The sequence below is a fragment of the Acipenser ruthenus genome, chromosome 7, assembly GCF_902713425.1.
Source record: "Acipenser ruthenus chromosome 7, fAciRut3.2 maternal haplotype, whole genome shotgun sequence".
NCBI lineage: Eukaryota > Metazoa > Chordata > Actinopteri > Acipenseriformes > Acipenseridae > Acipenser > Acipenser ruthenus.
The window spans coordinates 26,669,602-26,693,603 of record NC_081195.1 but is presented as its reverse complement, the minus strand read 5'-3'; the positions used below and the strand labels follow the sequence as shown (position 1 = coordinate 26,693,603).

At 41.6% G+C, this 24,002-nt stretch overlaps 1 protein-coding gene and 1 long non-coding RNA gene across 4 annotated transcripts in view; one reads left to right on the top strand and one right to left on the bottom strand.

Annotated features, from left to right (window-relative positions):
* LOC117415168 (zinc finger protein neuro-d4-like) overlaps positions 1-17,445 on the top strand; it is an 82,578-nt gene extending 65,133 nt beyond the window's left edge. For all 3 annotated transcript variants that reach the window (XM_034025170.3, XM_034025169.3, XM_059026719.1), the window contains 3 exons: positions 2,823-2,935; positions 7,595-7,676; positions 9,389-17,445. In XM_034025170.3, the coding sequence (XP_033881061.1) occupies positions 2,823-2,935; positions 7,595-7,676; positions 9,389-9,459 (266 nt within the window). In that variant the 3' untranslated portion in view covers positions 9,460-17,445. The remainder of the gene's footprint in view (positions 1-2,822; positions 2,936-7,594; positions 7,677-9,388) is intronic.
* Positions 17,446-17,530: 85 nt separating this feature from the next.
* LOC117415148 (uncharacterized) lies at positions 17,531-23,019 on the bottom strand. The gene is made up of 4 exons (XR_004546380.3): positions 22,490-23,019; positions 21,783-21,979; positions 21,074-21,149; positions 17,531-20,247 (listed from the first exon to the last, which is right to left on the bottom strand). It is a non-coding gene; the product is annotated as an uncharacterized LOC117415148 (long non-coding RNA).
* Between the last annotated feature and the right edge of the window lie 983 nt (positions 23,020-24,002).

The window sequence follows — 24,002 nt, the reverse complement described above, 5'->3', positions numbered from 1 at the left end:
CAATCTGAGCTGTGGATTTGACTAAACATTTTTTTTGGTTTTCCATGGTTTTTCTTTTTTTTGTACTAATTTCTTATTTCTTATTTTGTTTTGGCACTGCTTCTGTGACAGGTCTACTGTATACAGTACATGGACAGTGTTTTCATTTGAATCAAGTCGCAAAGTGAATGTCAAACTACAAAACGATATACCCAGTTAGCAAATAAAGAAGCCTCGCAAAATATGGTCAAGATTGTCTACTAGTTAAAAATTCTTTAACCCTTTGCGGTCCTATGTCGGACCTGGTCCGACATTGCAATTATTCCTAACCGGTCCAATATTGGACCCTGCCCGACATCATCAAAAAGACGCAAAAAACGGCTTTCTAGTCGTTTTTTCTACTGAAAAAGCAGAGAAAACCATTTAATGGCCATGTGGGAGCGACAGGAGCCGAGACAAGCCAAAAAAAGTGTGTATCTCATGAATACTTGCCCCTGGCATCAGATAATGGCGGCCATAAGGAAACAAGCTGACTGTGACTGCATCAGCGCTCAGAGAATATCACGGACATTTCCAGAGCTTTTTTGAGATGTTATAGTAATAAAATAATGACTTGGATCGCATTATTGAGGCTTCTGGTAATAAAACGAGTGATCAGGAGATGATTGATCGGTATGTACGACTATTATTATTATTATTTATTTATTAGCATATGTGAAAGCTATAGCGAACGAAAGGGTGGGGCGAGGCTGGAGATGCCTAGTGTGTGCTTTGTTGATATGCAGGGCCTTTTAAACCTGTTTGACTGTGGAAAAAAAATACTTTTAAACAGCGCGTCTAAAATTAACTGCGCGTGTGAAAATAAATTGGACCTGACGCGCCTGACGCACACTTAATAAATGGACTACAAAGGGTTAAGGGAACTTTAAAATGTTCATTTGTCTCTCTGTACATTTTTCGGTAACACTTTATATTAAGGTGCTGTGTATTAATGTTTTCTAAATATATAATAGATACTTAATAACTATGTTATAGAGTGTTAACAGCAGTGTGGAGTAGTGGTTAGGGCTCTGGACTCTTGACCGGAGGGTTGTGGGTTCAATCCCCAGTGGGGAACACTGCTGTTGTACCCTTGAGCAAGGTACTTTACCTAGATTGCTCCAGTAAAAACCCAACTGTATATGGGTAATTGTATGTAAAATAATGTGATATCTGTATAATGTGAAATAATGTATAATGTGATATCTTGTAACAATTGTAAGTCGCCCTGGATAAGGGCGTCTGCTAAGAAATAAATAATAATAATAATAACAGAGCATTATAGTTGGTTTATAACCATGCAATAGCCACAGACGGAATTACGTTTAAACATCCCAAAGTTTAAAGTTTGGCTAGAAACTGTCCCCTTTATAAAACTGTAATTCCATCTATGGCTATTGTATGGTTATAAACTATCTACAATGCTTTATTAACACTCTATAGCATAGTTATTAAGCATCTATTATATATTTATAAAACATTAATAAACAGCACCTTTATATAAAGTGTTACCTATTTTTCCATATATCTGGAAAACCGCTTATCAATTTGTGATGAAACCTAGTTATCAATAGAAATAAGTTATTGAGAGTATTCTATTCTGTGGATATATATGGAGGTGTGTGTCTGTGTGTCACAATTACCTTTTTGCATGTATCTTGAGAACACATGAAGTTACTGCACACAAAAAAAAGCAATTTTAATATACGTTACCATGATACTGACAGCCCATTTCAATACCTAATGACATCTAGGTCCTGAATACCACTTATCCATATTTTCATCAAACATTTCATTGCAATTTCTTAGTCTTTTTTATTCTGTACATAGTGTTGGTATAGATCATGGTCATCAACTTGTTCATCACACTGAGAGCTCGGATTTTGAATTGAGTTGTTGAACTAAACGTCTTAAATCAAATACAATGCCATTAATAAAGGCAACTTTCTACCTTGACTGTATCATACCATGGATAGTGGTTATGGTAGTATGGGTTAGTGGTTTAGGAGATATCGCAAACAGCTGACTGCTGGTGTAATGCTGTTAATGAGTTGGGGGTTGGTTGGCCATGGGATAGGTTTGTGTGAGAAACTGGATTTCTGTTCCTTTGTACGCAGCAGCTGTGGACACCTGCTGACATGAGGGTAACAGCTTTTTAACACACAATGCCAGCGTTTATTGTATAATGCAAAACAAAAAACAAAAAAAACAATATCGATTCTACCTTTAAATTCCAAGAAACATTTACATGAAGAAAACTTGTAAATGATCTTGCAGTTATACAGTTACCTGTTTGTGCCTGTCTGTGAGCTTGTCTGGATCTGCCTAGGACTGAACAGGCTTCCTCATTCTATTCAAATCAAGTGACAAAAGGGCCTTCCAACTTGGCTGGCCCCACCTACTCTACAGTATAGGGAGTAGGTTGGGCCAGCAGAGTTCAAAGGTCACATAGTCACATGATGTGAGTGGAACGAGGTAGTCTGTTGAGTGCTAGGCAGTCAGAATTCTCCAGATAAGCTCAAAGCAAGTTCAAAACCAGGTAAATCCAGGTCTAGAGAAAGGGCTAAAAACTTAATATTGGAGCATCAGACCAGAGAACCACTCCCAATAACTGCAAACATCAGAAATACTGTAAAGTGACATCTGAAGCTGTAACAGTTTTCTGAAATTGCTGATAAATAACCATCTTTTCCATCTTCTCGATCAGATCAGACTGATGAAATAAATTCAGAACACAATCCTGACGTAAAAGAAAGGCAATCGGCAAAACAAGTAACTGTGTGTGTTTATTGCGCCCCCTGCAGGTCACCCCTCGTGCCTGCAGTTCACAGTGAACATGACGGCGGCTGTGCGGACGTACCGCTGGCAGTGCATCGAGTGCAAGTCCTGCAGCCTGTGCGGCACCTCCGAGAACGACGTGAGTAACACACACCACACTACCATTCACAAACCCACACTCCACCTCCTCCGAGAACAACGTGAGTAACACAGCGCACACCACACTACCATTCACAAACCCACACTCTACCTCCTCCGAGAACAACGTGAGTAACACAGCACACACCACACTACCATTCACAAACCCACGCTCCACCTCCTCTGAGAACGACGTGAGTAACACAGCACACACCACACTACCATTCACAAACCCACGCTCCACCTCCTCCGAGAACGACGTGAGTAACACAGCACACAGCACACTACCATTCACAAACCCACGCTCCACCTCCTCCGAGAACGACGTGAGTAACACACACCACACTACCATTCACAAACCCACGCTCCACCTCCTCTGAGAACGACGTGAGTAACACAGCACACACCACACTACCATTCACAATCCCACGCTCCACCTCCTCCGAGAACAACGTGAGTAACACACACCACACTACCATTCACAAACCCACGCTCCACCTCCTCCGAGAACGACGTGAGTAACACAGCACACACCACACTACCATTCACAAACCCACGCTCCACCTCCTCCGAGAACGACGTGAGTAACACAGCACACACCACACTACCATTCACAAACCCACGCTCCACCTCCTACGAGAACGACGTGAGTAACACAGCACACACCACACTACCATTCACAAACCCACGCTCCACCTCCTCCGAGAACGACGTGAGTAACACACACCACACTACCATTCACAAACCCACGCTCCACCTCCTCCGAGAACAACGTGAGTAACACAGCGCACACCACACTACCATTCATAAACCCACGCTCCACCTCTGAGAACGACGTAACACAGTGCACACCACACTACCATTCACAAACCCACGCTCCACCTCTGAGAATGACGTGAGTAACACAGCACACACCACACTACCATTCACAAACCCACGCTCCACCTCTGAGAATGACGTGAGTAACACAGCACACACCACACTACCATTCACAAACCCACGCTCCACCTCCTCTGAGAACGACGTGAGTAACACACACCACACTACCATTCACAAACCCACGCTCCACCTCCTCCGAGAACGACGTGAGTAACACAGCACACACCACACTACCATTCACAAACCCACACTCTACCTCCTCCGAGAACAACGTGAGTAACACAGCACACACCACACTACCATTCACAAACCCACGCTCCACCTCCTCTGAGAACGACGTGAGTAACACACACCACACTACCATTCACAAACCCACACTCCACCTCCTCCGAGAACAACGTGAGTAACACAGCACACACCACACTACCATTCACAAACCCACACTCTACCTCCTCCGAGAACAACGTGAGTAACACAGCACACACCACACTACCATTCACAAACCCACGCTCCACCTCCTCCGAGAACGACGTGAGTAACACAGCACACAGCACACTACCATTCACAAACCCACACTCTACCTCCTCCGAGAACAACGTGAGTAACACAGCACACACCACACTACCATTCACAAACCCACGCTCCACCTCCTCCGAGAACAACGTGAGTAACACAGCACACTACCATTCACAAACCCACGCTCCACCTCCTCTGAGAACGACGTGAGTAACACAGCACACACCACACTACCATTCACAAACCCACGCTCCACCTCCTCCGAGAACGACGTGAGTAACACAGCACACACCACACTACCATTCACAAACCCACGCTCCACCTCCTCCGAGAACGACGTGAGTAACACACACCACACTACCATTCACAAACCCACGCTCCACCTCTGAGAACGACGTGAGTAACACAGCACACACCACACTACCATTCACAAACCCACGCTCCACATCCTCCGAGAACGACGTGAGTAACACAGCACACTACCACACTACCATTCACAAACCCACGCTCCACCTCCTCCGAGAACGACGTGAGTAACACACACCACACTACCATTCACAAACCCACGCTCCACCTCTGAGAACGACGTGAGTAACACAGCACACACCACACTACCATTCACAAACCCACGCTCCACCTCCTCCGAGAACGACGTGAGTAACACAGCACACTACCATTCACAAACCCACGCTCCATCTCCTCCAAGAACGACGTGAGTAACACAGCACACACCACACTACCATTCACAAACCCACGCTCCGCCTCCTCCGAGAACGACGTGAGTAACACAGCACACACCACACTACCATTCACAAACCCACGCTCCGCCTCCTCCGAGAACGACGTGAGTAACACAGCACACACCACACTACCATTCACAAACCCACGCTCCACCTCCTCCGAGAACGACGTGAGTAACACAGCACACACCACACTACCATTCACAAACCCACACTCTACCTCCTCCGAGAATGACGTGAGTAACACAGCACACTACCATTCACAAACCCACGCTCCACCTCCTCCGAGAACGACGTGAGTAACACAGCACACACCACACTACCATTCACAAACCCACGCTCCACCTCGTCCGAGAAAGACGTGAGTAACACAGCACACACCACACTACCATTCACAAACCCACGCTCCGCCTCCTCTGAGAACGACGTGAGTAACACAGCACACACCACACTACCATTCACAAACCCACGCTCCACCTCCTCCGAGAACGACGTGAGTAACACAGCACACACCACACTACCATTCACAAACCCACGCTCCACCTCGTCCGAGAACGACGTGAGTAACACAGCACACTACCATTCACAAACCCACGCTCCACCTCCTCCGAGAACGACGTGAGTAACACAGCACACACCACACTACCATTCACAAACCCACGCTCCACCTCGTCCGAGAACGACGTGAGTAACACAGCACACTACCATTCACAAACCCACGCTCCACCTCCTCCGAGAACGACGTGAGTAACACAGCGCACACCACACTACCATTCATAAACCCACGCTCCACCTCTGAGAACGACGTAACACAGTGCACACCACACTACCATTCACAAACCCACGCTCCACCTCTGAGAATGACGTGAGTAACACAGCACACACCACACTACCATTCACAAACCCACGCTCCACCTCTGAGAATGACGTGAGTAACACAGCACACACCACACTACCATTCACAAACCCACGCTCCACCTCCTCTGAGAACGACGTGAGTAACACACACCACACTACCATTCACAAACCCACGCTCCACCTCCTCCGAGAACGACGTGAGTAACACAGCACACACCACACTACCATTCACAAACCCACGCTCCACCTCCTCCGAGAACGACGTGAGTAACACAGCACACACCACACTACCATTCACAAACCCACACTCTACCTCCTCCGAGAACAACGTGAGTAACACAGCACACACCACACTACCATTCACAAACCCACGCTCCACCTCCTCTGAGAACGACGTGAGTAACACAGCACACTACCATTCACAAACCCACGCTCCACCTCCTCCGAGAACGACGTGAGTAACACAGCACACACCACACTACCATTCACAAACCCACGCTCCACCTCCTCCGAGAACGACGTGAGTAACACAGCACACACCACACTACCATTCACAAACCCACGCTCCGCCTCCTCTGAGAACGACGTGAGTAACACAGCACACACCACACTACCATTCACAAACCCACGCTCCACCTCCTCCGAGAACGACGTGAGTAACACAGCACACACCACACTACCATTCACAAACCCACGCTCCACCTCGTCCGAGAACGACGTGAGTAACACAGCACACACCACACTACCATTCACAAACCCACGCTCCACCTCCTCCGAGAACGACGTGAGTAACACAGCACACACCACACTACCATTCACAAACCCACGCTCCGCCTCCTCTGAGAACGACGTGAGTAACACAGCACACACCACACTACCATTCACAAACCCACGCTCCACCTCCTCCGAGAACGACGTGAGTAACACAGCACACACCACACTACCATTCACAAACCCACGCTCCACCTCGTCCGAGAACGACGTGAGTAACACAGCACACACCACACTACCATTCACAAACCCACGCTCCACCTCGTCCGAGAACGACGTGAGTAACACAGCACACACCACACTACCATTCACAAACCCACGCTCCGCCTCCTCCGAGAACGACATGAGTAACACAGCACACTACCATTCACAAACCCACGCTCCACCTCCTCCAAGAACGACGTGAGTAACACAGCACACACCACACTACCATTCACAAACCCACGCTCCGCCTCCTCCGAGAACGACGTGAGTAACACACCACACTACCATTCACAAACCCACGCTCCACCTCCTCTGAGAACGACGTGAGTAACACAGCACACACCACACTACCATTCATAAACCCACGCTCCACCTCCTACGAGAACGACGTGAGTAACACAGTGCACACCACACTACCATTCACAAACCCACTGGAGTAAATGCTTTAAAATATTTTGGACAGTTTTTCGTTAAGTATATGGAAAACTACAAAGCGGTATGTAATTCAATATGTTAACGTAACATTGTTCAGCCTGTTTCGTTAGTCTTTATGAAGCAAAATGAGTTGCTTCTACAGGGTGATGCAAAGCTCTTGTCCATAGCTGTATGTATCACATATGTGTGTTTCTGCTTGTGCTGGTATAACACAGTGTGAAGGAGGGGTATGAGCTGAGCCTTGTCATTGTGTGCAGGATCAGCTGCTGTTCTGTGATGACTGTGACCGAGGATACCACATGTACTGCCTGAGCCCCCCCATGGCCGAGCCCCCGGAAGGTGAGTGCTTCGGGAGAGTTCGTCATCTTCACTGAGACAAATAGAAGGGCATTGAGACAAAACATCAAAGCGAGAAAAAGAAGAAGCAGTTAGGAATGGAGCAAGAGGTGCACTGATACACTAACATCATAAAACAATACATACCGCAAAACTCAGCCACAGTGCGAGATGTATCATCATACATGTGATGGTCATGAGGGGTTTGTATGAGAAGATCAAAAGATCCTTCAATGAGGGACTCTTTTATTAAAAATTACCCCTACATATAATAGTAAGAGTATTCATACCAACTATGAAACACAACACAAGCTGGACTATGCTATGTTGCAATCCAAGGAAATTAAAACACGATTTAAGATGATCGTTTATCATTTTTAGTGCATAGGTAACTGAAAATGTCATTGTCATCCTTATAACATTATACCACCATCAGATTCTTTGGAGGTTGACCAAACAAGACCAGATTTAAAAATGGAATCTTAAAAAGAAGATTTTTACAAATGATTTTGATTTAGTCAATTAAACCGAATTGGAATAAGTTTTGATCTCTGGACCCCCAGAGCATTCATCGTCAAGTGGGACTGACCCACCAGACCAGAATAGGGAATTAGAGGAGGCTTCATTGTCCAATCAAATTAAATAAAGGCTTTTATTATTGACAAAGATATAGTGGAGACTTATACCAGACTTAACACTTACTGATTTGTGATGAAATTTTGGTATAAACATTAATAAGAATATATAAGAACTTGCCAAGATTTACTATCAAGAGGAAGCCATTCTGCCCATCTAAGCTCGTCCGGTTCCTAGCAGCTGATTGATCTCAGAGCTTTGTCAAGCCCGGTCTAAAGGATCCAAGTGATTCTGCCTCAACAACATGACTAGGTAGCCCATTCCATACCCTCACCACTCTGTGTGAAGAAGTGTCTCCTTCAACAACATGACTAGGCAGCCCATTCCATCCCCTCACCACTCTCTGTGTGAAGAAGTGTCTCCTTCAACAACATGACTAGGCAGCCCATTCCATCCCCTCACCACTCTCTGTGTGAAGAAGTGTCTCCTTCCCTCTGTCCTGAGTCACTTAATTTCCAACGGTCTTCTCTTGTCCTGTTTCTGTATTGCACTTAAATTCTTAGTTTGGGTTAACTATATCAACTCCTTTGAAGAGATGTTAAAGACTTCAGTCATGTCCCTCCTGATTCTTCTTTGTTCCAGGCTAAGAGATTCACTTCTTTCACCTTATCTTCATAGCTCAGTCCTGGGATTAGTCTGGTTGCTCTTTTTACTGTCTCCAGGGCCACAGTGCCCCTTTGGTGATGTGGTTGAACAGTATTGGACTCTTTCTGGTATCTGTCTGTATGTACATTGTCCATCTGTAAGTCAGGTTTATTCTGAAGGTGTCTCTCTGTAAATCCGTCCATCTGCATGTCAGATTTTTACATGCACCGTCAGAGCACAACTCTACATACTAAACCATGATACTAACATCTCATTCGCTTACCAGATGACATCTAGGTCTTACCACTTATCCAATATGTATTATTCACTGGCGTTTCTTATTCTATATTATTCTGTACACACTGTTGCTATATGACACGGTCACCACCTTGTTCATCACATTGATCGCGCTGTTCTTGGATTCACAGCCGTGGCGAGTGGTGGGTGGATGTTGCTGACTTACTTACTCACTTGTATCTTTTGCCTGCTTGTAGGGAGCTGGAGTTGCCACCTCTGTCTGCGGCAACTGAAGGAGAAGGCATCGGCTTACATCACCCTGACTTAAGCCCCGTCCACACCGCATCACTGGCACCGGACACGCCTCTCCTGCTGGTTTTGCTGGGTCTTTTTAAACAAACAAACATTCTAACAGGTTATTCACATTCCAGAATTGCAAGACAGAGGTACAGATTTACTGATGTTCCAGAGGAAAGTTTGCAGGCCTTTTTAGAAACACAAACGAGTCTCAGAAGTGTTATTCCAAGCGTGCTAGAGATGAAACACTGAACTTTGTGCAAACTTTCACTGGAGTAAGGGAAATCTGGTCTAGTGAGGGCCGTATTCATAAAGCATGAATAGGCTGGTAAATGCATGGAAGATTTTAGGTTAATGCAACATACTTATTATCCATGCACTACTGCTTTGTGAATACAGCTCTGTACACTTCCAGAGATTTTTTTCCATTTAAAAAAATAAAACATTTCTCAGCATTGGAACAATTTGTAGATATAAGTTCAGTTGTCTTGGCATGGGTTTCTCGTAGCCACACCCTGAGAATCCTGTTGTGTCTTTCGCTGCTTTCACAGGCTCTGTTTAGCTCTTGGCCTGTCTTATCCAATGTAACATTAGTCAGTTCAAGATTAGTGCTAGGTCTGTGAAACCAGTCTTTGTAAAAAGTTGAAAACTGGCATCCCAGTGAAATTTCAGAGTTTTTTCATAATCCTCAGATATAACCACTAGGCTAGATTGACAGTCTTTCTGTCCCTAAAACTCATGTGTACAAATTCCTCCTCTTCATTTTATTTACGTCTACTATTAAACAGACTGTATATTTGCTGAGAAAAAAAACAAACAAACACTACACCAATCACTATGGATGTGCAGTAACATTGTCACACCCTTTAAAGTGGTAACTGGTTATCTTGGATGACAATAACATGCACATCAGAAATATTGTCAGATCTTATCTTTAGTAGTCTCTAGGGAGTCTCCATTATTTGATCAACCACAGACCAGTCAGTTAAAATCACAGCTGAATTTTTTTAACAACTCTGCTGTGTAAAATACTCTGTAAACTTGTTCTTATTAATTTAGAATCGAGTTTAAAAAATGTCTGTTTCCTCTACAAATAATGCATAGGTGATATGTAAAAATAATAAGGGAGGGATTGACACATTATATTGAGTTTATTACTTCCCACACAGTTTATTATTGTTTGCATTGCACACAGAGAACCATTATATTATCCTCCTTGAAATTCAGTGCCTTTGTTTAATACAGAGCTTTCAGGAAGGTGCCAACGTACACAGTGCCACACTGTATTGTTTTGTTTTGCCAGTTGACACGACACACGCGTGGCTAGACGAGTGGATTAGCACACACGTGATGATTCATTTAGAACTGAATTTCCAAGGTAACCAGTAACACCTTAAAGAGGAGTGTTTGGATTTGTGCATATTCCTGGCTGTCCTAGCTGGCATTATAATCAGTATTATCCATCTGTCTACTCTAGTACAGCATTATATAGCCAATATTGCAGTGCTGAGAAGTGGGTTGAAATTGATGTGCTATAAATGTATGTCTGAACTTAATTACACTCTGTTTTAAAAACGGAGTTCATTTCTGTATGTTGCTTTGCATGTTGTTACTAAAGAAGAAAAGCACACTTAATTTGCAATAATTTATTTATAACACACCCAAGATTTTTCTACCTTTTTTTTATTATAAAATGTAAATTATAAAATGATCTTGAGAAAAAAAATAAGAGAAAGTTTACATGGCCTGCCAGTACAGTATGCTCGCTGCAAGCTGATGAAGAATATTTGTTTTTTGTACAGGTCAAGGTTTAAGCTAGCTTGCAGTTAGCTTGCAAGCCTATAAGAGATTATTTTCGTGTGTGCTTCGCGTGCTGTTCTGAGGAATGAAGGGAAGTGTGCATTGAGTGCAGGCCAGAACCACACCATCCTTGTGTTTCAGATCTCTGAGACATCCGGTCCCTTTACACGTTCTCAGAAAGTAGGGTGGACCAAGGTATTCTGACATTCCAACTGGTCCCTGAAGGTATAAAAACACCCCTATTCACAATGGTTTATCCAAGGACTGTGCAGCGGCTGGCTCTTGCTGTCTCAATGCGGCTTGATGTAGAAATGAAGGCTGGACATTCAGTAGTTTTAGGTGCAAAAACAAATGATATGAAAGTGTTTAAACATGTACTGTAGCCTGTTTAATGAACAGAAAAATATTGAAGCGGTGTGCAGTCAAGTTAAACGTATTGGATTTTTTTGCTTTGAATGGCATTTTAAGGTAACAAGGCTGGACAGGTCTGGTTTTCCCTAATTAAAAACGACGTTTGGAAGTTGCTGTTTTCATTACATGCCAGAATATCTTGGACTGAATGTTTTTTGATCAGGCACTTAAAGGAGGCAGCTATAGGACAGGTGCCAGGGCTCGTTAGAGGGACGACGGTTTGGAAGATGTGCTCTCTTAATTATCTAGGGTTTATTAACATTCAAAGTGTTCGTGTTAGAGTTTGATCTTCTATTTTGTTTTGGTTAAAGCCAATTCTGAAAGCTGGAAAGGGAGAGGGGTGTAGCTTGACACTTGGTTGAATTTCTTGTGATTGATGGTAAGTTTGAATGTCCACAAAAAATCAGACACACGTAAAAACTGGTTAATTAATTCACGCAACTGTATTTGACAGGCGATATTTGTGATGCTCTTCTGTTCAAGTATTGCTGGTAAGACAAGGCAGTAAGATATCTCTCTTAAAATCCCTGATAACAGGATGCCTGCTTGGGAATGGCTGCTGGCCTCAGGTCCTTTATATTCACCTCTTTATAGTCAACTCTTTTCATACTACATAGTATAGCTATAATACACAATACAGTCTGGGAAATGGGAGTTCTCTCCATTTGTACATTTGAAGGCAGAGATTGTTTTACATACAGTTAAACCTGTTTAATATCACTCCTGTTAATGTCCTCTTATTATCACCACATTAAAATGTCCCAGACAGTAATAGGGGTCAATGGGTCCAATGTGCGTCAATGGGGGTCAATGAGTACAATGGGTCCAATGGGGTCAATGGGTCCAATGGGGGTCAATGGGTACAAGCTCCTATTAGTATCACTTTGGTTATTAATCATACTTAGTTACCATACAGCTAATTTCCAGGCCACTTAATGTTACTTAATGAAAGCATACTATTAGAAAGCTTATGAAGTTGCTGTTAAAAATTGATATTTTACAAATATAAAGTATGATAGCGTACTGAACAACGCAATACGTGTGTTTACGGCTTTCATTTGTTTTTATATTAAAACGTGTTGTACATTTAGTGTAGACTGCATATAGAATAAAAAATATGAATCAGCACCTAGTACTATATTTTGCCTTTCACAGCAAAAGAAGAATATTTGTTGTATTATTATTATTATTATTATTTATTTCTTAGCAGACGCCCTTATCCAGGGCGACTTACAATCGCAAGCAAATACAAATACATTCAAGTGTTACAATATAAGTCATACAATAAGAACAAGAAATACAATAATTCTCAAGTGTGACAAACCACAATTCAATAATACAGCAGATAATAGTGAAAGTTACATCAGGATATGATTAAATAGTGATAGTTACATCAGGATATGATTAAGTACAAAATACTACAGATTAAACACTTGGCAGATTACAATATTCTGAGGTACAGGATTAAATGCAGTAAAATAGGGGGCAGATAAGAGCAAAATAAAGCATATTTAAATGAAGGGTGATAGTGTCCCAGGATACAACAGAGGAGTTCTACAGGTGCTGTTAGAGTTAGGATTTGTACAATAAGATTCTGTTCATTTGGGTTATAGATAGGCTTAGGGCTAGTGTTTGCACATTAGAGTTAGGGTTAAGGTTAGAGTTAGTGTTTGCATGTTAGGGTTAGAGTTAGAGTTAGGGTTAGAGTTTGCATGTTAGGGTTAGAGATAGAGTTAGGGTTAGTGATAGAGTTAGGATTAGGGTTAGGGTTTGCATGTTAGGGTTAGAGATAGAGTTAGGGTTAGGGTTAGTGTTTGCATGTTAGGGTTAGAGTTAGGGTTAGAGTTTGCATGTTAGGGTTAGTGTTTGCATGTTAGGGTTAGTGTTTGCATGTTAGGGTTAGAGATAGAGTTAGGGTTAGTGATAGAGTTAGGATTAGGGTTAGTGTTTGCATGTTAGGGTTAGAGATAGAGTTAGGGTTAGGGTTAGTGTTTGCATGTTAGGGTTAGAGTTAGGGTTAGGGTTAGAGTTTGCATGTTAGGGTTAGTGTTTGCATGTTAGGGTTAGAGATAGAGTTAGGGTTAGTGATAGAGTTAGGATTAGGGTTAGTGTTTGCATGTTAGGGTTAGAGATAGAGTTAGGGTTATGGTTAGGGTTTGTGTTTGCATGTTAGATTTAGGGTTATGGTTAGGGTTTGCATGTTAGGGTTAGAGTTAGGATTAGGGTTAGTGTTTGCATGTTAGGGTTAGAGATAGAGTTAGGGTTAGGGTTAGTGTTTGCATGTTAGGGTTAGAGATAGAGTTAGGGTTAGGGTTAGTGGTTGCATGTTAGGGTTAGAGTTAGGGTTAGGGTTAGAGTTTGCATGTTAGGGTTAGAGTTTGCATGTTAGGGTTAGTGTTTGCATGTTAGGGTTAGAGATAGAGTTAGGGTTAGTGATAGAGTTAGGATTGGGGTTAGTGTTTGCATGTTAATGTTAGAGTTAGAGTTAGGGTTAGGGTTAGGGTTAGGGTTAGTGTTTGCATGTTAATGTTAGAGTTAGAGTTAGGGTTAGGGTTAGGGTTGTGTGCTGGTTTAGGGAGTGTGCATTAAGGTTAGAGTTAGGGTTCTATGCATTAGGGTTAGGGTTGTGTGCCTAAGGGTTAGGATTTGCTTATTATGGATAGGGTTATGGTTAATGGCATTTTCTAGGTTTTTGGTGAACTCCTGATAAACTGTGTATTGTCACAATTGTTCCTCAGTCTCTTTGCAGTGACATTAAAAGGACTGTATGTGGTTATCTGTATGGTACCTACATGATATATAAGCTGTATGTGACAATTAACCCATTTGCACTGATTTTCACATGTGGGTATTTTAACATTCACAGGTCTAATAAGGTATATATGCCAGCCTTTTACATATTACCTTACCGTCTGACCTTTGAGGATCTCTGCAATCATTTGGTTTGTTTTTCATGTTTCTCCAATGCTTAGTTCTATTCATATTTCCCTGTATCCATTTAAACTGTAGTCTGGTGTTGCTGTAAAATCCAAAATATCCATGGTCTTTGATATCAGAATTGTGTGGCTGCTTTCTTGATGAGGACATCGAAGACCAAAGACACCTAACAGAATTCAGCTGAATGTTGATCTCTATTCAATATTGGAGAAATAGAAATACTCTGAATGGTAGCAAACATCATGAGAAGGTAACAGTATTAAATATCTGCGTATGCTACCAGCAGATACTACGAAGGGTTAGCTGCTGCCCTTTTACAAGTACTAACTTTTCAAGACATTGAAAAAGACTTCTAGTTGAAATGTTTGTTGTGGGAAACTTTCTTTTAGTCTTTCTGAATTGAGCACTTGAGTGTTTAATAGTTCTGGATGATAGCTACAGCCCTTACTCGTTAGCAAAACCCCTTTACCATCCTGAGACTTTCTTATTTCATAACAAAGTGGGCAGACAAAGTGTTTTCTCATCACTGTTTTTCTATATGAAATGTCCTAACACACCTGTACGAATTGCCATTCATTAAAAAACAAATGTAAATAGTATATTTTCAGCTCATGAGTATATTATACTCATGAGCTGAAAAGCTGCATCTTTAATCACACAAAGGTTTTTACCAACAGTATTGTAGGGAGCTAGTTGCTAAAAACTTGCCAATGCAGTTTTTTTAATTTTTTTTTTAAAATCTCAGCATTGTTATTGATCATAATAAATATGTACCTAGCAAAAATTGATTCAGATCCTGAGGTGATACTGATATAATTAGGATCCTTAATTTTCCATAAAGCCCCCCCCCCCTACTGTGAATGAATTAAAACATTATGAATTGCACTACAATGTAATGCAATATACTGTAATGTAATAGGTGTTAGGGAAGCTTACATTTAAGCTGTCATGTTTTGCATCACACATACCTCTCTTCTTCTTGTCAACTGGGTCCTCCCTTATAAAAGTTCGCCACAGTAAATGTGCACAATATTTCTGCAGTTCCCATGCTTTTCCTGTGATTATACTCTGCATTTACCATAGTTTAGCCTGGTCTGCCATGTTCTTTAATATGCTGCACCATACCTCTCTGTGCTTTACAATGCTTTCACTTAGCTTTATTAAACTTCAGTATGCATTTACTATGGGAAACATTTTAAAGGTGAGCAACCACCCAGAATTATTACAAACAGCATGACAGAGTAAGGGGAATGGTTAGTTCTCATGGTGTGTGTATCTGAAGCATGTGGATCTGTGCATGCTGGCTTACTGTGTGTTATTCTATTATCCTAATTTGAAAGCTGGTGCTTCCCCAATCTACCTTTTTTGCATTCTGAGTCTTTGCACAGAGAGTACTTGGTATTAAAAGGTGCTGTAAAAATTGTGTGTACAAAAAAACTTTATACTGGAGCACTTAAAAATATTCAAACATCATGATTGGCAGTTTATGTGAAGTCTAGAGCGATATAGCATGACGTTGCAATGGAATCGAGTCCACAGTTAGTATGAACCCTTATTGACTGTTATTAGCAAAACAGATCAGAACTACTAACTGACCAGAAACAGTCAAGCTGAACACAGTGGATTCTTTGAAGGATCCACCTCTTAGCAGCCTGGCATGGCCTTGGCATTCTGATTAACACGTTTTCAAGGGGATGTCTTTCTGAAATAGCATTCTTGTGTTAAAGCATTGATTTACAATGTAACAAGTTTCCAATATCTAAATATTTTTTAAAGAGATACAGTTAAGTGAATGTTAAAAATCATCCCCACTTTCTGCATTTTGGGGTTATTCCTGGCTTATGGCAGGAAAATCCTCATGAAGTCCTGGTATTGTTGGAGCCCACAGTAGCGGGAATATTGAAACCCTGAGTGAGTGTCTGCTGATTGCGGGATTAGTGTAAGAGGCAGTCCATTTCGCTGGATTGAGAAATTCTGGATAAAAGGCTCAGTTTTCACTCTACTTTTAGCTTGCGATTGTCAACTGAAAATTATTTTATGGATAAGCCAGTAAAAATCACTGGGTAATTATAAAGCAGGAAAAAATAGCATGGCTTTTCCTATGCTGGTGATTGACTGGTGGCACATACACTACCAACTCATTGTGGTTCCGAATGACTACTGTCATAGTACATTAAATACAACTTTGTACTAACTAAATCAAACCTGTTACCCACAGATACAGAACTATTGGACACTAAACCAGTAAATTACACTATTTGCATAGAACAAAAACTAAAATAAACAGCTTCATAGTAAAATTCTTGCTGTTTAACTTCAGTAATAATGCCAGCTCCTATGGTCCCTGGACTGCCCTTAATATTGAGGTTGCACTGTATTGCCAGACACCCCAGAGTTCACAAAGTCCCGCAGCATTTCACACTCCTCAGCCGATCTGGACTGCCTTGAGGTCTTGCTTTTCTATTTAGACCTTTGTGTTGAGGATTGAAACGCGATGCCTGTAACATACGCTTTCGTATTTAATCAATTCCGTTCTTTCCTCTGTGGTCTCCTGGTCGGTGCGGCCCAATCGGAGGATGCCTTGTTATTGCAAATTAGGTTCCTCTTGTATATTAGCGTGCTGTCTTCTTGCTTGCAATGTGTATGTTTTTTTTTGTTTGTTTCTTTCTTTTTGTAATCGTGTGTTGGAAAATGAAGTGAATCTGTTTTAGAGATCAAATCTCTTTAATTTGTCCTTAATGGAATGCTTTTAAATAATGAAGAAAAATGATAATAAGCATAATTATAATATGTAAAAACATTCAACTTTTAAGATTAGGTTTTAATGATTCTTTGTGTTCATTTCAGAGAAATAAAAGTTGCTCCCTTATTTTGCGTGTTGTTTTCTTCTTGTGTGTCTGAACTGCTTCATGATTATAAAGCTATTTTTTTCTGTTTTGTTTTATAACCCAGCATTCATCAATCAATCAATATTTATTTTACATAGCGCCTTTCATAGTGGACCACCATCACAAAGCGCTTTACAAGATAGTGAGGAACAATGCATAATACATTAAATACAGTGAAATACAGGACATAGCACATTAAATACAAACAGTAAAAAACAATGCAAATACATTAGATACAGGCATATTACAATGTAAATACATTAACTACAGGCATATTACATTAAATACAGGGCAAGGATGTGAATTCTAAACACTGTGGATGCGTGTGTCATACAGAATCATACGAATAAGATGGAGTGAAAAACCTGAAATAGCAATTTAGACAACAGCTAATAACAGATATCAGGCTTAAAGAGCATTGAAAGCAAGCGAGAACAAGTTGGTCTTGAGAGTTGATTTGAAACGAGCGACTGTTTTTTACTGAGTTGCAGTAGTCGAGAGGAGATGACTGCATGGCAGAGTATCTCTGCATCCGGGAGGGAAAGGTAGGGACAGACCTTTGAGGTGTTTCGCAGGTGGTAGAAGGAGGATTTGACTACAGAGGAGATTTGGGCATCAAAGGATAGGTTACTATCCAGAAGTACACCAAGGCTTCGTACAGTGGGGGAAGGCAGCAGCAGACAGTTTCCAAGGTTCAAGGCAGCAATATTGAGATTCTTGAGTTGAGTTTTCGATCCTACTAGAAGATGTTCAGATTTGTTAGTGTTGAGCTGAAGAAAATTGGCAAACATCCAGGCCTCAATGTCTTGGATGCAAGCTGAGAGCCAGACCATGGCCGAGGGACATCCAGGGTTGAGTTTTAGGTAGAGCTGGATGTCATCTGCATAGGAGTGAAATATGAGGCTGTGCTGGCGGATGAGGTGACCCAAGGGAAGCATGTAGATGTCAAAGAGAAGAGGCCCAAGAACAGACCCTTGAGGGACACCGCAAGTGACTGTGTTTGCGTCAGCACTGCATCCATCATAGAAAACAGACTGCATGCGTCATGATAGGTAAGAGTACATCCAGGAGAGAGGGTAATGTTGTGATGGACAAGGCTGAAGACAGGGCATCTTATACTGGCAATTAGGTATCCAATCGAGCCTGACCATATTCTCACCAGGTGTTGAAGGGCCCCTCCATTCAGGTGAGGCTTCTACCCTAAGGGAAGCGATGTAGTGCTGGGAAAGTGTGCTTAACAAGCACCATGTAAAACCCAAATCGGAGCCAGTACTCAGTGGGTGCCAGGATTGAACTTATCTACTAAACTGCTATTCTTTTTGCAGTTGGCAAAATCATGTATTGTTATTGCTGACTTTAATTCATTCATTTACTACCTAATGACACATTATAAAGCCAGCTGATGGATCAATTCTCTAGAATGTATCGATTCTTAAGGAGCAGCACTGTACTTGACATTACATTTCCTCCCTGCTGGTTGCTCGCTATCCTTGAAAGTTAATGAGCACTACTTTCATAAAAGCACACCTTTATTATAATGAAATAAAGGATGATGCAGGGGAAAGCGAACTCAATAAGCCCATTATGGTACACCCCCCCTTGGTGACCCGGAGTCTCCATGGCAACCCAGTAGTGTCATAAGCACCCTGTTTCCATACACTTGAACCATCACGACTCCCTCCTGCGCGCTGAGAAGTGGATGTTTTTATTTCAGGGCTTCTCTCAAGATGATTACAGAAGTCCTTCTCAGCCTGTGGTAGCTTGGATGTTTGGTAACACACTTATGTTTTCTGCTTTTGTTGTGGTCTAAAGAGCGGCATTTTCTTCTGAAACAGTTCAGTGCAGTTGTGTTATTTCAGTTTGCTGGGACTCTGCTTCTGAGCTCATACTACAGCTCTCCCATTCATATAGCCTGGTGTTGGCCCTGGTTTGTCATTTCTTTCAGTATTTATTTCGGAATATATGCAGGTTGATTTTCACCAAAAGACCCAACTTCGTAATAAACTGGCAACACCTTTAGATACTTTTGTGTGTGTGTGTGTAGAAATGTGACACTTAGGGAGACCTACTGTATGTCACCACACATCGATAGGAATTCCAATAGAATGGTATTAATAATCATTGAGAATCATTTAAAATATTTAACCATAGGGGATCCCCTAATGGCTCACCTGGTAAAAGCATGGCTGTATGGTGTGCAGAGGGTCATACAGCCAGGGGAGTTCGCATCCTGGATGTGCGAAGTCACCAGTCTTCGCTGGAGATTTTGAAGGGAGCGTCGCATTGACGCTCCTGCAGGTCAGGGGGGCAAAACCAGCAGGGACTCTTTCTCCTCATCACAGCGGACCCTACTGGCCAGACGTCTAGTGAGCCCAGTGTGGACACCTGCTGGGCTGGCCTTTATCCTCCAGAGGCTGGTAGCTCTCTGACATCTGCTCTCAAGTTCCTGGGTGAGGAGGCAGTGTGGTTCAGTGGTTAAAGAAAAGGGCTTGTAACCAGGAGGTCCCCGGTTCAAATCCCACCTCAGCCACTGACTCATTGTGTGACCCTGAGCTAGTCACTTAACCTCTGTGTTAAGCGTCTGTCGGGTGAGACGTAATTCTAAGTGGTTCTGCAGCTGATGCATAGTTCACACACCCTAGTCTCTGTAAGTCGCCTTGGATAAAGGCATCTGCTAAATAAACAAATAATAATAATAAAGTATAGAAGAGGAAGCTGGTTCTGTCGTTGGATCGGAGGACGCCTGCTGAACCTTCAGGTCTCCTGAGCTGTGTGGGGCATTGCTGTAGTGGGTAGAAAAAAAATAATTGGATATTCTAAATTGGAGAGAAAATCAGGCATAAAATAATTTGGCACAATAATTTAAAACAAAAATTAAATAAATAAACTACTAAGTCATTATTTGAAAGATACCATTATAATTCAGAAACTAATTATTTTAGTGTTACAGAATGCAGCTTCCAATTTATATAATGAAGATCCCCTGTGGGGATGAAACACTGCATCATCTTAGATGTTGTATTATTAACCCTTTCAGTCACTATAATGGGGGCTGTATTGTCTCACTAGGGAAAATGAACACAGTTCAGACTTTTTTGACAGGTTCTGTCAAAAATGGTTCCCTTCCTTTACACAGGAAGACTCTCAGAGACCCCCTATGGCTAACACAGGAAGTCATTGTGGTCCCGAGGTGCAGGAGAGTGTTGCACCTATATTGTCTCTGAAATAAGATTCTGAAATGATTTCCAGACTTGGCAGCAATCTGTCTCCACAGTTTGCTGTCAAGTGCACCTAAAAAAGAAATACACTTTTATAAAATCACTTTGTACTGTAGAACATAAGAAAGTTTACGAAAGAAAAGTGGCCAGCTGGCCCATCAGTGCTCATCCCGTTCCAAGTTATTGAGGTCTTAAAAGATCCTGCCTCAGCAAAGTGGTGATTTTACAATAAAATAGAGCAGGCCATGTGGCCCATCAATGCTCGTCTGGTTCCTAGTAGCTGATAGATCTCAAAACATTGTCAAGTTTGGTGTCAAAAGGATCCATTTAATTCAACATCGACAACATGGCTAAAGGCGTAATTTTGTGAGACACAACAGACTGAACAGACCTGTACAATCTGATTTGGCGAAACCGTTCCATCTTCCTGCCATGGACCGTGTCCCGCTTGTTCAGCCCAGTCTGACCTAATTAAAAAATATATCTTTTACCTAACATGTAATCAAAGAAACTACAAGATTATATTTAAAAAAGTCTACCAGAAACCATAATAGTAGTACAGTAGTATTTTGTGTCACATTTTTTAATTTGTCAGTTTTTTTTTTGTTAAATATATGGAAAACTACAAAGTGGTATGTAATTCAATATGTTAATGTAACATTATTCAATTAGTTCATTCTTTAGGGTAACACAAAAGTCTTGGCCACAGCTGTAATGCTGATTTTCTGTATTCTATTAGACAAATGACAACTGCACTTGCAATACTGGCAAACAGCAGTAAACATAGAATCGATTTACGATGGTCTGTACTGTATAGCGAGATTTGTTTGTATATATTTGACCCATAATAATATTATTAATGTTTTAGTTTATTACATATTATATAAATACTGCTTGGATCTTTCTGACTGAACACAAAATCATCACAAACAGCATCCCCAAATCGCTGTCAGCCACGATGCTAGAACAGGACGAATAGAACAAACTGATTTCACGAACAGACTAAAACCTGTTCCTGTTCCACATTGAACAAGCCGAACGTGTCTGAGTCTGTTCACCTCATGAAATCCCGCCTTAGTTAAACCATTGCATCCCCTCACCATTCTCTGTGTGAAGAAGTGTTTCCTTCCCCTCTGTCCAAGTCATTCTCCACTTCATTTCCAACTATGTCAACTCCTTTTCAGATTTTAAAGACTTCAGTCGTGTCCTCCTGATTCTTCTTTGTTCCAGGCTAAACAGATTCAGTTCGTTCAGCCTGTCTTCGTAGCTCCGTCCTTTAAGCCCTTCTGTGATTAGTCTAGATAAAGAAGTACTGCATTACAAAGTCACTGGACACAATACTGTATTTCACAGATATGCTTTGTATGTTTAAAAACAGGAGGGGATAATCAGACAAATCGAACATGTATAACATAAATGACATCACTCTCTGGCGCTTTCATCCGTGTGATTTTGCAGTCCAAATCTGAATGAGTCATATTGTGAACAATAAAAAATAATGGCATGCTGGTTTCATGTTAAATCTCTGTAATGGCACAATCAAAATACATTGCATTGCATTATTTTACCATAGAAACCTGAATATTCAAAAACAATTTCAATATTAACATTCCTAAATGAATACTTACTAATAATAACAAATACTTGTACATGATTCAGACTGAATTAACTCTGATTCATGGCAAAGCCCAGACTACACTGCAGGCAGCATATGATTGAGCAACAACTTTGCCTTTATATGCACAATTCAACTTCTCTTCTCAAATGGCCAATTTGTTAAGCTCCTCAAAAGCATACATTTACTCACCAATTCAGGCAGCTAGCAGAGAAATGCACTCAAGACATGTTTAATTCTCAATAAGCCCCCTTCCAACACTTGGGTAATTAGAAACACAGAGGATAATTTAGAGTTTTGGGAATGGTTTGGAATGGTTAATGACTCATAACCTGCCTCTCTTGCTTGACTGGTGATTCTCAATATCTGGCCTGCTTCTCCATTCCTCTTAAAGAGTTGTCTCACCCCATATATTTCAGTATCAACAATCAAAAAAATACAGGCCTCAACCAGCCCCCTAAAAATTCAACTAATCCAAGTCTGCGCGCCAAGCCTCCACCACTCTCTGCAATCATCTGCAGTGTTCATTACTGTGACCCGAGACGGCTCTTCATCCCCAAAGCAGGGAAATCAGATGAAAAAGGCAGAGAAATCTAAGCAAACGAGATGAGTACATTAAAGCATCTCCCAGACAGAGCCAATCACAGAGAAGCAGCACTCTCGGCTGGAAAGGGTTGCCGTGACAACAAGGTTGTTAATCTGTGTGAAGCGCCAGAAATAATAACTGTTGACCGACAACAGATCAGGAAACCAGAGAACATAAGAACAGAAGAAGATTTGGAGTTTTGTGACAAAATATTCCGGCATGGAAAGATGAAAAATAAAACAGTTATTTCTTCTTATATATTTTTGGGGCTGGAAGCGCAATATAATTCTCTCATCGAAGTGGAAGATAATTGAAGCCCATCTTTTATTATAGGATCCTTCTTTAGAAACCTGTGTTGGCTACACCACTGTCTTGAAATGCATGATAGAGCTATTCATTCTAAGAAGACCAGCCCATGAAGATGGAAATGAAGTTTCCATTTAAATATGTATCCCTGAGGTTTCCCATTTTCTCCTATTATTAACTTCTCCCTTTCTACTGACCGATAACCCGCGGTGCAACGCTGTACCAGGGAGATTTTCCACGGAACCCCCTGCAGTATTAATAACAAGTTTTTATAACACTGCTTACAAACCCAAATCACTGAAATTGCTGAAAAGCATGGAAACGCCTCCTTTTTCACCGACTTGAGTTCTGGGAGACTTCAGATCAATTCGGGCGCACTCGAGTCGAAACAAGGTGAAGTTCAGACTTTAGAATTCAGGCCAGCCCGAGGAGTGAAATCAGACCAGATAGTTTGGGCTCCCATCACAAGTGGGAGCCACCTCAAGTAATTTAAAAACATGAAAACGGAGGTGTGGGGGGCAACTCGAGGACGTACCTGGGTTCTGTGGTTCATGAAAACATGGTATAAATGAGTCTGAAGCACAAAGCTATGTCTCAGAGACAAATCTGTACGAATAGAATCAGGTCTTTAGACCTTCCCTTATAAAAATGTACCATAGTAAAAGCATAGCCAAGTGTAACCAGGCATAGTGAAAGCTCAGAGAGATATGGTAAAGCATATAAAAAAACACTGAAAACCATGCTATGTTAAATGCATAATATAACCATGGGAAAAAATGTAAATTAGCATGAAAATTTACTGTGGTAAACTTT